We start from the raw sequence: 17078 nt of genomic DNA, 5'->3' as shown, positions 1-17078 counted from the left end.
GAGTGCATAGTATATGCCCGACACTGTTCTAATCTCTTCCTATGAGTCAATATATTTAATCATCTCAATTACAAAGGGCTGCTTTATAATGAGGAAAGTGAGGCACAAAGGGGTTATAACCTGCCAAAAGTCACATAGCTAGAAAATGGGGAAGTTAGGGTACACAGCTAGAAAGTGGGGAAGTTAGGGTACACAGCAGAAAGTGGGGAAGTTAGGGGACACAGCTAGAAAGTGGGGAGTTAGGGTGTAAACCTAGACCAGAGTTTCACAACCTGGGTACTACTGACACTTGCCCTGGATAATTACGTGTTGTAAGGGCCTGTCCTGTGCACTGTGGGCTGTTTAACTTCATTCCTAGCCTCTACCAACTAGATGACAACTCCCCCCAAATTGTGATAACCAAAACTGTCTTCAGACATTGCTAAGTGTCCCTTGCAAGACACAAATACCCCCCAATTCAGAATGAGTAGCCCAGGCAGGCTGAGTGTGTGCGCTCGATCACGCTGCTGTATGGCCCCTCAGGCTAGTGAAAGTCCAGGGGCTCCTTTCCCTCATTCTCAGATCTGGACAGCAAGTTCCATGATTCTCTAGTCTGTGGGAAGATCCCCCTCCCATTCCCATCCCTCCAGTCCCCAGCATCACCACTAGCTGGCGGCTTTGTCGGTCTGGGTCACTGGATATGAAAAAGTGGGAAAACAAAACAGAAACTAAGGGTAGCCACTTAGCGGAGCTCGGGCACACTAGGAAAGGCCAAGTCTTTAATCCTGTGGCTCTCTCTTGACCATCTTTATCCCCACAGAGCCAAGGTGAAGAAGGGGGTGAACATCTTGAGCGCTGAGACCAGCGAGCCCCGGCAGTGGGACGTGAAGCAGGAGGTGGGCAACGGCGGGAAGCACGCCACCACCACCGTGGCCTGCCAGCGCCTGGGGCCGAGCGCGCGCAACAGGTAAGCAGCACCTCCCTCCGCAGGGCGGCTCCGTGTCCCGGTGGCCCAGTCGCTGCCTAAGAGGCTTGATGTAGACTCACATTAACCGCTGTTGAGCAGTTATTAAACCCACGGCCCGGAAATCTGGAGGCAGTTACATCAACTGTGATACCATCTGGCAGTCGACGGCAGGGCAGGGCAGGGCACTGCCACTAAACTTCTGTGGTTTGGGCCTTGGAGTGATGTCATCTCTGCTTTGCCGAGGCTTATGGAATCGCTTCACCTGAACTTATTTCCTTGGGGCTTTGCCCCTCGCAAGTTATCAGAGGATGCTTTCTTACAAAGCACTTATCCTTTGCACAAAGGGTTACATTTAGTCTTCCGTGAGAAGGAATTTTTAAAAAAGGAGTCAGCAATTGCTGGCTATAATAGATAAGAATGTGCTATGTGTGATTCTCTATAGACATCCCGGGTTATTATTTAAAATAATTGTGTTCCGATCATAAAAGCAATATATACTCATTTTAGAATGTTTGGAAAACAGTTCTAGGAGGGGAAAAAAGAAGCCTTAAATCATATATCGATATCCCTACTACCCAAGGATAACCCACTGCTAATGTGTTGGTTCATTTTCTTCCAGTATTTTATACATATATAACATTGGTGTATAGTAAATGTATAGTAGATTTATTTTACACAGTTGGTATCATACATACAGATTTTTCAGACACTTATTTTCACTTATATTGGAAACGTTTTCTCTTGATATTAAATATTCCTTTAAAATGTTTTTAATGGCTTCAAAATATTTCATCTCTTGGATTTGAGATCATATAAATAACCATGTCTGTATTTATGCGCATTTAGGTTGTTTCCAAGTTGTATTCTTATAATGCAGCAGTAAACCACCTTCCACATAAATCTTCATCCACTTCTCTTTTCCTTAAGGTGGCTTCTTAGAATCAGAAAGTAAGATCATTTTTTAGGGTTTTTGATACATTCTGTCAGTGTATTTTCCTAAAGGGATTAGTATTAAGTGAAGAAATGTTCTATTATTGAACACATTTTCTTAAGTAATGCTACAAGGCTACCATGAAAAATTCTGCAAATTCTCCACTTTATTTAGAAACACGATATTCTTTTATCCATAAAAGCCCTTCCTCAGGCCTTCCTTTAATGTGTAACCAGAAAAACATCTGGCATCCTGAACAGTTTGCTGATTTCAACAACAACCTTCACCATCATTACCCCAAGAAGGATTTTTAGTACATCTGGGGGGTGAGCTTGGTTGAGGTTGGGCATCTGAATCTCTGAACTTGATCAGAAAAAAAAAAAAAAAAGGGGGCATGGATTCCTCGTTATAAGCAAGAGATCAAAGGCCAAATTAAACTTTCTGAATCAAATGTACATAAAATCTAATCACGCATGAGATTTGTGTTGATTATGCAAATAACAGTGAATGTTTTAATTAACAGTGAATTTATGTATGTAAATAGTTCCTCATGTCAGAACAGAATGAGAAAAAAAGTGAGGGTGAGAGCGCTAAGCCTGGCAGTAGCAAGTTCTGAAGAGTCCTGGCTGCAACCCTTTTTGTGCTGAGGCTTATAGGAACACCACTTAGAGCCCAGTCATGTCTGCTGAGAGGGTAAACACGGTGCATGATTCTCCTTGGTTAGTAATTCTGAATGTTTCAGCAGAGCATGCTGTGATTCGAGCCCAGTATGTGTTCTCTTTTGAATCCCAGAGTTGTTTACTATCAGGATTACAACTGGGCTGGCCACTGCTGGGTGGGGGTGGGGGGCTTGGCTATGCCTGCCACACTCTCAGTTTTCCTAATGTGATATCTTAGAAGGTAATCCGTGCCTTTTCAGAGGAGTTGTTATGGCAGAACTGGTGTCATTGGTGTGCTGAAACCAATTCATACCAGCTTGTAAGAGCTGTGACCTCATCATAGCTGGAACCGTGGCCACAGTATTTACATCATGGAAATTGGCAGACACAAGTCAGGGCTTTTTGTTGTTGGAGAGCCTATTCACCAGCTCATCACTGATGGGTGTTCTGCTCACTCACTTCCTCCCTTTAACCCTGAGAAAGCATTGTGAGATCCACACTCTGTGCCATGCACATATCCATTGCATCAGATCCAGACCTTGTCTACAAGGACTCTGAACAGTGTGGAGCACCTGGGACCAGATAGGATGCAACTCCCAGTGAGGGCATTAGATGATGTGGAAGACGGGAGGGCTTACTTCCTAACGCCTAGACAGCAAAGGCCCGTGTCCTTGTTAGCTACTGCTGTGTAAAAAGGACCCCAAAACTTAGAAGTTAAAATCAGTACACAATTTATTATCTTATAGCTTCTAGGCGTCAGGGATCCAGGCACATCTTACCAGTCGGTATTCTCTGCTTCAGGGTCCCCTATGAGGCTGCAGTTAAGGTGTTGGCCCGAATCTGTGGTCATCCAAAGGCTTACCTGGGGAGATGAATTCTCTTCCAAGCTTATGGGGTTTTGGCAGGATTTAGTTCCTTGAGGACTATGGACAGAGGTTCTCAGTTCCTTGCCTGGTGTCCCTCTCCATCAGCGCAAGCACATGAAAAGAGCCAGAGAGAGAGAGAGAGTACCAGCACATGGAGATCACAGTGTTCTATGACCTCATCTTGTGAATGACATTGAACACTCTTGCTGTACTCTGTGTGTTAGAAGAAAGTCACTAAGTCTGAGCCACACCTGGGAGGAGGACGTTATACAGGAATGTGAATAGCAGGAGGTGGGGACCATTGGGATCTATTTAGGAAGACTGCCCACCACACCTGGCCAGCTGTTCCAAGGGAGAAAAGGCTTTAAGTAGCTGTTGCCTCCGAACACTCCTTGAGGGATAGGAGGAAAGAACTGAATATGCAGAAATAGAGAATGATAACACGTGGGCACAGAAGGAGGCACTTCCAGTGGTCAGCCTGTGAGCTCAGGAGAACATGTGAAGAGAAGAAGGAGGGATGAGGTTCAGCTGGAGCTGATGCAGAACAAAGTTGCAGGGACATACTAGCTGAGGCCATATACTGGAGGGATGTAAGTGACAAATAGTTTAAACTGGCACTTCCTTAGCTGTTTATTACCTCCCTAATCTTCAAATTTTGCCTTGCTTTTTAAATTTAACTTAAGTCAGCTGATTAAAAGGGAAACTTTGTGCTGCCACATATATCAGTGAGTGTCCTTAAATTTGTCAAAAAGTGACGATTCTTATTTGAGCAGAAGTGGAATTTATCGAAAGAATAGTGCTGGGAAGTCCGCAGTATCAGCTTGGAAAATGAGCCACACACCAGAGGCATCTCAGCATCAGCCGGCGCCTCGCCAAAAATCACACCTTATCATGTTCTACTACTCACTACTCACTTATGAAGTTTCCTAAAATCAAGTTTAAACTGCTTTGTTTTTTTTAAAGTCACCTTCATTTTTAGCAATAGTATCCTTGAAATTATACATTTAAGACATTTTTTTTTTCATTTTCTAATGTGCATCACAGTAAGTACAAAACTATACGAGTTATTTTACATTATTGGCCCAATACCTTCTAAAATCTACCCAGGTTCCAGCATAGCGTTTGGGAAGCATGACTTTACAGTAAACAAATGCTAAAAGAAGGAACCCTTTATAACGTGGGACTCTGCTGCTTTAGTCATGTGTTCTGTAAGTCTGAATTGCCTGTGTCCTTTGCTTTAGTTTCCTATTGTTGCTATAACAAATGACCATGCATTTAGTGGCTTCAAACACCACAAATTTATCATCTTACAGTTCTGAAGGTCAGAAGTCAAAATGGGTTTCAGTGAGTATATTAGTCCTTTTTCTGTTTTGCTTACAACAGAATATCTGAAACTGGGTAATTTATAAAGAAATAGAATTTATTTCTTACAGTTTGGAGGCTGGGAAGTCCACGGTCCAGGGGGTTCATCTGGTGCAGGCCTTCTTCTGGGTACGAACTCTCTACAGAGTCCCGTGGTGATGCAGGCTAACATATGGCAGGATGGCTCACTTGCTCCCCTTACAAAGTCACCAGTCCACACCCATGACAACCCACTAAACCGTTAACCCATTACTCCACAAATGGATTAATCCATTCACAAGAGCATAGTCGTTGTGATCTAAACACCACTTAAAGGCCCCATCTTTCAACACTGCTATACTCTGATTTCCCACCCTCTCAACACTGTTACCATGGGCATCATACTTCAGTGAACTTGGGGGGAACATCTAATCCACAGCAGTGAGATGAAATTAAGGTGTCAGCAGGGCTGTCTTCCTTCTGAAAGGTCTAGGAAAGTATCGGTTTCTTTGTTTTCCGGAGGCTGCTCATATTCCTCAGCTTGTGGCTTTTTGTTTCTGTCCTCAAAGCTGCACTTAGCCAGTCATGTCTTTTTTTCATGCTGCATCCTTCTGACCTCTGTTTCCATTGCCACTTCCCCTTCTCTGACTTTTTGTCTTCCACTTTCATGTATAAGGACCTGTGATCACATTGGACTCACCTCGATAATCCAGGATTTCAAAATCCTTAACTTATAATTACATCTGCAAAGTCCCTTTGCCTTGTAAGGTCACATATTCACAGGTTCTGGGGACTAGGATGTGGACACATTTGCCTACCACAGCCACAGTCTTCTTAGAACATGTCAAGTCCATTCAGTCCTAAGTCATTGAAATGCCAGGTCTGGCTGTCTTGGGGTACCAGGCTCCAGTCAGTTAGTGTGCCTTCCTTGGTTCCCAGGGCAGTGAATAGTGTTTCTACCATGGAAGCTTTTGATGTAGTTGAGAAGATCCAATATTAAGATCTTTTATGTGTATGGTGCTGCCATGGACAATGGGGGTGCCTTCCCTGGCCAGGTCCTGCAGAAGCACACAGCTGTAACCAGGGGTATGTAAGGAGTATTCTTGCTTCAAGGAGAGTGTTGGCTCCATTAATTATCCAAGGACTTTGCTGGAGCTGAGCTCCTCCATTCCATGATTTGTGGCTGCCTGCAAGAACTTCTCAGCAGGACTCTGAGAGCCATTACTAGCTGCAGTGGTAGCATTGGAAGAGGCTGAGAGTGGTTTTTCCCTTGCCTTTGGCTCTTGGAATGCCCTTCATGAGCTTTCACAATTAGGCAAGTTGCTGACTTGAGTCATGGAAGTTACTGGTGTGTTTTCAGGTGGCAGCATATCCCCATGTTCTGTCTCATAAACAAGGGCACCTGGGATGGTGGAAACAGCTTCACAGCAGTTGTTCTGGTCAGCCCATGGAGGGCTGCACTTTAGGGTTGATCACCTGTTTGAGGTTCAGTTTCCCACAGCAGGTTCAGGAAGGTGGTTCGGGAGGGCTTCTTAACCTCCTGCCAACCATCTCCATTCATACCCATTTCTTCAAAGGCACTCCAAACATACTCCAAATCCAAGAAAAATAGTGTGTTGGTATACAAACATGGCTTCAGAGCACGTACCTGGCCCTTATCCCCATAACTAAGCTACCTCTATTGATCCCCTGACGTGGAAATCTTATCTATCAGGAGGTGGTGGTAAATGATTTGGGAGCTGAAGCTAGCAGACTGCTAGTGGTTCACTATGTCTGTCGTTGCTGCTTGGACTGGAAGTCATTCTAGTCCATAAGTTTCAAATGAGGGCCATGAACAGGCACCAGGGCCTCCACAAAACCCTAAAATTGTTTGAAAACATGTGCTGCGTGAAGAATGCATCCATATGCAATCCTCTAAAGCAGTCCCATTGCTTTCTTTTAGTTCTTCAGCACCTGTAAACTGGTTGTCCCTGAACTGAACTTGTTTGGTCTGTGTTATTTATGACAAACACAAAAATGAAATTCCAATAACTTCATTTGGGACACATAAAATCTCCAGTTAGCCATAGACTTCATTCCTCCCCACCACCTTGTATCTGGCCTCTCCACTTGTGAATTATCTACGTGGTTTGTGAAACTATATTATTATGTAATAACGTCAGCTACTGCCTCATGCTACATAAAAATCCACCTCAAATCTCAATTATTTACAACTATACACATCACTTTCCTGCTCCCAGGGCTGTAGAACTCCCACCCTCTGGGGAACTCAGGCAGGAGACTCTGCCTCAGGGTAGGAGTCAGCTGGGCTTAGCTCCTGGCTGTGGGTTGAGTTTGTTTGCTCCACATGGGGCTGAGGGAACTGCACTTACTCAAAGCACGCTCTCTTCTCATTGTCGCTCACCACCCAGCCACCAAGACCACAGCTTATTTCATGTCCACTGGCGTCCTGTTGGCCACCATGTCACATGCCCAAGCCCAGCATCAGCAGGCTGAGGAAGTACTCTCTACACACAGTGGGCAATGAGGAGAGGGAATATTTGCTGCACTATGAAATGATCATCACACCTGAGCAAGTTTAAGGGCTGCTTAGCTCAGAAAAGGTCTATTATGGCTGGAAAGTTCTTGGACGGTTTCTATCTGTGGGAAGATCTGGACTTCCCCTTTCCCAGGTTCATTTATTCACCAAATATTTATAAAGTGTCCCATACTTTGCAGTCACCATGCTAACAATCTATGGCCAAGAGTCTTATCAAGAGCTTCAAGGAAGAGATCCTTAAAGACTGTCCAAACCGTAAATGTGGCAAATGACAGACTATATCATGGTTACCATATGGTAAACAATGGCGTTGAGTGGGTGAGGAAAGAATCATGATCGCTAAGACAAGCAGTGCCTACTCTGTGCCTGGCGCTCCTCCAAATGCTTTGTGTATATACACATGCAATCCTCCCAACAACCACTTGAGGTAGATATGGTTAGTTCTAATCTCAGTTTTACATGTGGGGAAACTGAGGCACAGGCAACATGTTTTCCACGACCACTCAGTAAGAAGTGGAGATGTAATTTGAACATACAAGTTCTGCCTCAAAGAACAGGCTTTCATTTAAGCAAACGCTTATCCTCACAACCAATGAATCACCCAGTGTGGTGGATGCTGTTCTGCCCAGGTTCCTTTTCAAATCCTTTCTACTGCCAAAGGCGGGTTGGTCTGCCAGGGCTGCCATAACAAAATATCACAAACTAAGTGGATTCAACAACATAAATTTACTGTTTCACAGTCTGGACACTGTGAAGTCCAAGATCAAGCTGCTATCAAGGCTGGTTTCTGGGTAGGGCTCCCTTCCTAGCTTCCGGTCTGTTGCCTTCTTGCTGTGTCCTCACATGGTCTTTCCTGTGTGCATGGAGGGAGAGAATCTCTGGTGTCTCACCCTCTTCTTTCAAGGATACCAATCCTATGGGATTAGCCCCACCCCCACTCCCATGACCTCATTTCATCCCTAAACGCCCTATCTCCAAATGCAGTTGCATTGAGGGTTAGGGCTTCAACATGTGAATTTTAGAGGGACACAATTCAGTCTATAACAATGAGATTTGGTCTAACATCCTGCACCTGCTCCCATCAGATAATTACCTGGGTCCACTGGGTCCCTTTTGCCACTCTTCCATTTCTCTGGAAGAGCCCGGGAGTTTTTGTCCTCCTGGGGTGTCCTTGTCAATGACGGACAGGTATGGAGTATAAAACTCCTCCACTGCAGACAACTCTGAATTGTAATCAACACTGGGAGCTTCCCACAGGAGTATGCTGGAGGCTGGGACTTTGGAATCATACCTTCCTATGCCTTCTTCCCCCTAAGTAAACTATTCCCCTTTCTCCTTTTCCCTTACCAGTTTCTCCTGGAGAAAAAAATCTGTCCTAATCAATCACTTGCAAATGAATCTTCATCTTAGGGTCTGCTGCTAATGAACCTGCCTGAGATTCTCAAAAACACAAGAGCCCTCTGCTCCCTCCCCTGGTGAAGTGGCCTCTTATATGTTTGACTGGGAGATAGAACTTGTTAGGAAAACCGTCAAAAAGAACAGTTGTTTTGATGGAGCACTGTCCTGTCATAGCAAAAAATCTCTGAATATGGGCTTATGGTCCTGAAACCATCTGTCTGTAAACCCTCAGACCCAGGAAGGCAGCTTATGCCTGGTCCATGCACACACCAAATTGTGTGGCATTTAGTGTCCGGTCACGTGGATCACCATTAGAGCAGTCTGAGCATCTCGGCAGTCAGGCAAACTGAGCTAACAATCTCCTAGAGTGCATTTCATATTTACAGGGTGTGAAACTGAGCGAGCAATTAACATTCCGTCCAAATCATCCTCCATCGGAGCAGTATGATGCTAACAGAATCAAGCATGGAGCATGTGCCTCTGTGGCTACAGGGAAAGTAATAAAAACGTGTGGACGGTGTGCTTGAAGGCAGGTGCACATTTGCGATCCTTTCAGTGATGTTCTTTAGGGAGTATCTTCCACTTGCCCATTCATCTCCCTTCCTCGATCTAAATCTTTTTCTAAACCTGGGTGTTCAGGCCAGACTGAGCAACTGGGGATCAACTAACCAAGAGTTTCATAAAGCCCATGAAGCTGATTCCCCAGTCTGGCAGAAAGGAAAATCTGACCCTGGGCTCCTCTTGATTCGAATGTGGTGACTTTATCTAATAAATGATTCTGCCCCGAGCATTCTCTGAGCCTTACTTTAAGTTCTTTCCCTCAGGGGAAATGCCAAAAAAAAAAAAAAGGGTTTCTTTAAATAGTGCATGTTCTCTCCTATGAGTAGGGAGCTCCACATTGGGAAAGCAACCCTTAAGGTTGTCAGTAAGCCTGGTCCCCTGTGTGGACCAGTACCTTCCTCCTGTGCAACTCCCGACACGCACCTGTGCTGTTATGTCCTGAACATCTTTACTCAAATTGGTTCACTTGTGTATTTTTAAAGTTTTCTTTCAGGCTTTGTTATTAAAATATTGCTGTTAACAAACTTTTTCGGAAAGCTACCATAGTATCTTAAAAATAGAAACTGAAATAACAGTATTATTCTGTATATTTCATAGTGTTTGACAATATACAGAATAATACTCTATATTTCACAGTATCTGGCATTTTAAAAAATGCTTTGTGTATATTATTTCACTAAATCTTTTTGATGATCTCACAAACTAAGGGGTTGCACCCTTGGGCAGATAAAGAAAAGAATGAAGACACTCAGAGGAAGAAGGCATTCAATAGAATACTTGTGCAAATGGTAAAGTTTTCTTTTTAAAATAACTTTAATGTCTACAAATAAATGGTAAAAACTCATATCAGTTGCACAGATGAAAGGTGAGCACAAGCAAATGTGATTAAAACATAGAAATCCTGTTGAAGTCCAGTTAGCCAGTGTTAGCAGCAGCAGAAGTCAGAGAGGTGTTCAGCACACACAGTTCCAAACCAAGACTTTCTTTTTGCTTCTTTATCTTTTTATTACACTTATTTTCTTCAATGCCCATATTTTACTTTTATAATCGGAAAAAAACATGTTCAAAACATGTTTTAAAACCCATATTCCACATCTTATGTAACTGTTACCGTTACTTCCTTACAGAGTATTTATAAGTATTTTTATATAGTTGGGATCAGTTTGTGATATATTATATCTTCTTTTGTAACTTAATGTTGCTAAAGCACTTTGCCAGCCCCATGTTTAGTTTTATGAATTGGCTGCCTTATAATTTATTAGGTGGATAAACCTTAATGTATTTAGATGCTCCTATCAGAGCATCTTGGTTGTTTGCTCCTAACTTTTTAGTATAAGTAAATTGGTGCTGGACATTTCCATGCCTACATGGCCCTTTCTCTCTCCCCCATCCTGAATTAGGAGCATAGATGAGTTGCTTTGAGGAGTCCTGGGGATGTCCAAGTCCAAGTTTATACCCCTACTAATTTTATTTTGTCACTCTTTCCTCTATCCAGCACTGAAATGAGGGGACAGAACATAAAGCTGGTGACCAGATCTATAAAGTAGCTGAGGGAAGAAGCTAGAAGCTGTGAGTGCCTGGTGGGAAAAAAGGGGGGGGTCCCTAACACCGCCCATACTCCCATCCGTGCAGCCCTGGAGCTTTCCATGCTCAGGACTAGTTTCAGGCCAGCCAGGAGGCTTTCTTGTTAACTAACCTTAAATCTTATGAAAGAATCTAAAAGGGAAACACTTTTCTCTATGTGATTCAGCCTTAACCAAGGGAAGTGGGTGTTCTTTTGGAAGACACTTCCTGAGGCATTGCAGGGGTTCCCTGGAGTTGATGTTCCTCAGATTGCAAATCCAGACTGAAGATTTGGGCCGTCAGTTCAAAGGCTGCAAGCTGAGAGGGTGCAGATCTAGCAAAACTCAAGCATGGGCATCCACGTGAAATTCAGAGCCATTTAAGCAGGATTTGCAAATTCGAAGGGACCAGGCAGGTAAATCGAGGAGGGGGGTGGAAAGTACATGCCCCATAGTTTCTGAGAGGTGGGGTGTAGGGCAGTGACAGGCTGATCTGCTCAAAGGGCGCTGTCATTCTTCGGGCTCTAAAGCCTTCCCATGTGGAAATTGCAGGCCCTGTATAGCCAGATCTTTGGATTTTTCTGGAGCTGCTGAAAATCCTCCTTGTCGTATGAAATCTCCCAATTTTTAAACATTTGCTTGGATTTTTAGAATCATTGTGCTGATCCAACAAAAGGAATATAGTTTGGGAAAATTGTTCATCAGTAAGTCAATCATGTGCAAAAGAGGCCGGTTTGAGCCAAAATAATGCCTGTTTTCTTTAGGATGTTGATTGTATCTTCCAGGAATAGAATCCGTAGCAAAATAGCTGTCCCAGAACTAGACTGTGTACCTTTTCTGGAGGGATTTGTCAATGAGGCTGGCCACTTCACAGACTCAGCTGTCCCTCATTTTCATGACACAAGCTCTCCTAAACAGACTACATCACACAGACGCTCCTGTGTTCCCAGCAGGTGTTGTAAATATGCATCTGAACTCTGGTTCCTGATCCCTGCTCACCTGCATCTTTAATGAAGTGCCAGCCCTAACCAAGATACCAGAATGTGGCATGTATTTCTTCCTTGCTGCTCTTCTGGTCTCCTCCCTTCTAGTTTGGTGGATGGTAGCTGAGCCAGCATCCTCCAGGTGTTCTTGGGGGAGACTTTCTGGGGTCCATGCGTTTCCATAGAACACCAGATGATGCCTGTCACATTCTTCCCCTCCCTGGAACAGAAGCAGCTGTTGCAACCCCTAAGCTCTTTAATTCAAGGGCAGGATCATGCTTCAGGGACTCTGCTGCAGGGGAGAGAAGTAAATCAGGAAGGTAATAAAACGAGACGGCCTTTTCAAAAAACAGAAATCATCAAAAATGGTGAATAAAATATCCACTTAGTATTCATTTAAGCAGTCTCAACTGCTTACTCTATAGGTATAACTGTACTCGGCTATTTGTTTTTAGAGAATTCTGGAATATGAATGTGCTTGTAGGTGCTTAGTGTAAACAATTTCAGCAGAGTTTGGGGAATGATATACTGAGATAATACACTTTCTTAAGGAAAATTGCTCAGACCAAGTTCTCTCTGTGAAAGATATTTGAAGTTAAAATCTCCCAATCAGTTGCATACACTTATATTCTGGGTTTCCAAAGGAAGGAGTTAAAAGTGTCTTCCTCTCCATCCACCCCAAATTCATAGAAGGCTCAAGGAAAGATCTGTGACAGGATAATTTATTGCTATACAAACTGTGTACTTCTCCATAGAATCTCCCCTCTCTCCTACTTTCAGCAGGTGTTAGGCCTTTGACTACCTGGAAAAACCTTCCAGAAGCTTTATGTCAAAGGTTATAGGTCAAGATGATTGAGGTTATTTGTATTTCCTTTCATTTGCAGAAGTCGAACTCTTCCAAGAGAACGTGCTGGAGGCAACTAGGGGTAGGGTAAGGAATGGTAGAGGTGAGGCGTGAAAGAGCCTGAGAGAAGGGAGGATTTTCCTGGAGGATGGGATCTGACATCTCAAACCTTGATCTGATGCCTGAAATGGCCAAAGGAGCATCTACATTGCTTGGTGCTGTTTAAAGTGCAAGCCCCATGGTTTATCATCCCAGCAAGACTGCCTACAATAGAGGAAATTAATTTCCCCAAAGGAAATCAGGATGCTTCTACAGAGAAGGAATAGGTGCTGGGGAATTAAAACCAATGCTAGGGGTGTGGCACCTGGGGGAAACTTCACAGTGTCGGACACTGCTACAGGTCAAATGTGTCCCCCCAAAATTCATGTATTAGAAACTTGACTCCCATTGTAACAGTGTTAAAAGGGTAGGAAATCCATTTAAGGTATTTGAAAGAAATGGCCTTTAAGAGGTGATTAGATTGTGAGGACTGTGCCCTCTTGAATGGACTGATCCTTCATGGAGTAATGGGCATGGTTCTGCTGGCTTTATAAGGAGGGCAAGTGAGCAGATTAGTTCTCTCTTGCTCAGCCCATTCTCACATGATACCCTCTGTTGCTGTAGAGAGTCACAACACAGAAGAAGGCCCTCACAAGATGTGTTCCCTGGACTTTGCACTTTCCAGTCTCTGGAACTGTGAGAAATAAATTTCATTTCTTCATAAACTATCCAGTTTCAAGTATTCTATTACAAGCAACAGAAATGGACTAATATAAACACTTCGTACACATTATCACCCACTTTTCCAAAACCCTATACAGTGAATATTAATATGATCAATTTTCAAATGATGACATTGTATGTGATAGGTTATATTTTTCTAAAAATATTTCCAACAGACATGCTCTCAATATACCCAGCCCACATTCATCTGGAATCTCCCTACTCTCCTGTTAAAAAGTGATATCATTGTATCCTCCTCTTGAAACTGAGTAGGCTTTTTTTTTTTGCTTTTTGTCTTTTTTCATGACCGGCAATGGATCGCAACCCTCAGTGTCGCGCCCGTACTGGACCGGGACCGGCAACGGGATCGCAACCCTCGGTGCTGTGCCCACACCTCGCTCAGCCAGTGAGCGGCTGGTCTGTATGTGGAATCCAAACCCTCGGCGAGAGCACCACCGCGCTCCCAAGCGGCGCACTGTAGCAGTGCGCCACTGGGCCGGCCCCTGAGTAGGCTTTTATGACTGGTTGACTAGTGCTGCTCAGCACTATGAGCAGCTCAGAAGTGACACTATGTAACTTCCAGAGTGAGGTCTTGTAAGAGCCCTAAGCCAACATGAAGGCAGTCCTATTTCCCTGAAGCCACCATGTTGTGAGGAAGCCTAACTGTCCCATATGGGAAGACCACAAAGAGAACCCCTGAGCCATGTGAGAAGAGAAGCATGCCCAGCCAGCCCCCAGCTGCTCCTGCCCTTGTTTGCATTTCTAGCCACTATCTGGCAGCAACTTCATGAAAGACCCAAGCTGAAACCACCCAGCCAAGCTCTTCCAGAATTCTCGATTCACAGAAACTATGAGAGACAATAAAGTGATTGTTTTTGTATTATACCACTAAGTTTTGGGGTGATTTGTAGCACAGTAACATCTAACTGGAATACTGGGGAACTCAGAACAATTAAAGTACTTGCCAAACTCACACAACTACTAAGGTTCAGTGTCTATATCTTAATCCTCTTCTGTCTGATTCTAAGTGTTCCTACTGATCCCACAACAGGGAAGAGATTCTGAAGTGAAGAGATGTTGAGGGGCTTGACTTTTTTCACTCAGGGGCCCTTCCCAATTCCTGGATCAACATGACCTGTAGAAGCTTATTGCTTTTGCTTTATGCACCCAAGCCTTATTTAAGATCTCTCATGGCTAGAATGAAGAGTTTCTGTTTTCTGCATTTCCATCACAGTCTGACATGTGGTCCCTGGTGAAAACTGCAAATGTATCAAGTAAATATATCTCTCAGCATCTGTCCTAAAATGACTTATTGTGTCTAGTTAACAAGTCTCTCAAGCTCTTGCCAGACCAATAATTAAAGAAAGGCTTTTTTTTTTTTTTTTTTTTTTTTCCATTTTGTCTTTTTTACTGACTGGTAACGGGATTCCAACCCTCGGTGTCACGCCCATACCGGGGACTGGCAAAGGGATCACAACCCTCGGTGTTGCGCCCGCACTGCGCTCAGCCAGTGAGCGGGAACCGGTCTCCACATAGGATTTGAACCCTCGGCGGGAGCGCCGCTGCACTCCCAAGTGGCGCACCCTCCAGTGCACCACCGGGCCGGCCCAAGGAAAGGCTTTGAAGCCAATGTTCTATGGTAATCTCACCTTAGAGACCCTGTCTTACAAAGAGGCACAGGTGAGGTTCTTCTTCTAAAGCAGTTCCTGTTACTGTCCTTAGAGAGCAAACTGGATACTAAGACAGGGCTGTGGGGACAGCTTTCTAAAACCCCAAGTCTCCATGTGTCTCAGAGAACATGTTTGGAATCTTCCCAGCCACTACTGTGCTGCCATGAGATACTGGTTTTATCCACCTTTTCTAAATTCTTTAAATTTTAGGGAATGTGTTGAGATTTAGAGTCCTTTTCATACCTGGCTGATCTGCATGAGAAAATAGCAAACCACAGTAGAAATGAACTATTTCTTTTTTAAAAGTTTAATGGGTTTTTTTCCCCTGCACCAAAGATAAACTTTTTGGTCTCCAGATGCATGTATTTGCAAGTATTTCACAAAACAATATGGTGCCATGAAGAACAATGCGGCCATCTTCAGCCAGCCAGGCAACCTGGATTCAAGTCTCAGCTCTTCTACTTGGAAAGTGTATGGTTTTGTGCAAATTAGTCAGTCTTTTGGGGTTTTATATGAAAATAAGATGATAAATAATAATAGTACCTTTATTGTGCCGTACTTGTGAGGATTAAAGGAGTTAGTATATATGAAATGCCCACATAGAGTGTTAGTGTGTTTTCCATGGAGCAAATCCTCCTTAAGTTTTTCCTGGCATTTTTACACAATGGTCCAGAATTCCTTGCATTATGGCGACAAAGGCGTGGCATTCTTTCCCACTGGTGGCACATGCTAGACACTCAGCTGAACTGCCCTGCTGACTTGGACTCTATCCCAGAGTTCCACCTGACACTCTATCCTGCTCACCTGCCTCTTCACCCCCGATGATCCTCTCGGCTCACACCCTTGTTGTAGTTTCAATAACTGGTTAGCTCTGGCCTTTGCTCCCACCCTTGGGGCAACCTGAAAGTGTAAAAGATGGCAGTACCCAGTCAGAGGAACAACAGGAGCCTGGGGGCACCTGTGGATTGAATATTCGTTATATTGACTATTTATAAGCCAACACCAAAGGTCCAAAGCTGGTTGTCATTTGTCACTTTAGGCACATTTTCTCCACATAGTTTTATTTGTTTTTTTAATCTTAATTTATTTGGGGGTAGGGTAATAGGTAATGCATACATACAGTTCCGAACTCAAAAAGTATACAAACTTGCAAATACTTTTCCCTGCCCTCCAGGCACCCAGCACCCCTTTCCAAAGGTCATCAACATTTGCAGTTTATCATATGCCTTTCCAAAGACATTTTATGTATTTGCAAACACGCGTACAAACACGCGCACACATGCACTCATTTTCTCCCCCACCCCAACTTCAAATAACCTCACTTCTTTTTTTTTCAACCTGACACTGTATCTTGCAATTTTTCCATACCAGTACATAAAGTTCTTATTCTTCTTTTTTAAAGAAACATCTGCATATTATGGCTTATAGCATAATTTATCTTAACCAACCCCCTATTAACTGGCATTTAGGTTCCCAGTCTTTTGCTTAGAAGTACTGCTTTGAATAACCTTCTCCAAATACCATTTGGCACTTTTGTGATTATATCTGTGAAATGAATTCTAGAAGTGGACTAGTAGAGTAAAATGGCATCGGCACTTACAAATTGTATAGGTATTAGCATGTTATCTTCACAGAGTCTGTACCAATTTACACCACCACCACCCTCAACCACACATTATTAATAAGCTTTTTGATCCTATGAGACTCATATTTTATTTGTTCAGAAATGACTTGGCTCTCAAATAGCCTGAGATTACCACTCAACATGGGAATTGTGCTGTAGATTTTTAAGGTGTTGCTCCCAACCCATCCTAGTAACTCCTGGGGAACTCCAACACAGTGTTTGTGACCTGGGATTCACCCTGTTCCTGAAGCATCTCTCAGGATTTTCTGCAATGACAGCTGCTCTTTAAGAACACATACTATGGGCCGGCCCGGTGGCGCACTGCTACAGTGTGCCGCTTGGGAGCGCGGTGGCGCTCCCGCCGAGGGGTCGGATCCCACATACAGACCGGT

At 43.7% G+C, this 17078-nt stretch overlaps 1 protein-coding gene across 1 annotated transcript in view; it reads left to right on the top strand.

Moving 5' to 3' along the window:
• Positions 1-17078, top strand: part of LOC103604711 (transmembrane protein 132C-like) — a gene marked incomplete at its 3' end in the record, with an annotated part of 225599 nt that overhangs the window by 109448 nt on the left and 99073 nt on the right. The window contains exon 3 of the mRNA XM_008589287.1: positions 800-946. Within this exon, the coding sequence (XP_008587509.1) occupies positions 800-946 (147 nt within the window). The remainder of the gene's footprint in view (positions 1-799; positions 947-17078) is intronic.

This window comes from Galeopterus variegatus, unplaced genomic scaffold (assembly GCF_000696425.1).
Source record: "Galeopterus variegatus unplaced genomic scaffold, G_variegatus-3.0.2 Scaffold5357, whole genome shotgun sequence".
NCBI lineage: Eukaryota > Metazoa > Chordata > Mammalia > Dermoptera > Cynocephalidae > Galeopterus > Galeopterus variegatus.
This window is presented reverse-complemented; position numbering and strand designations above follow the sequence as displayed.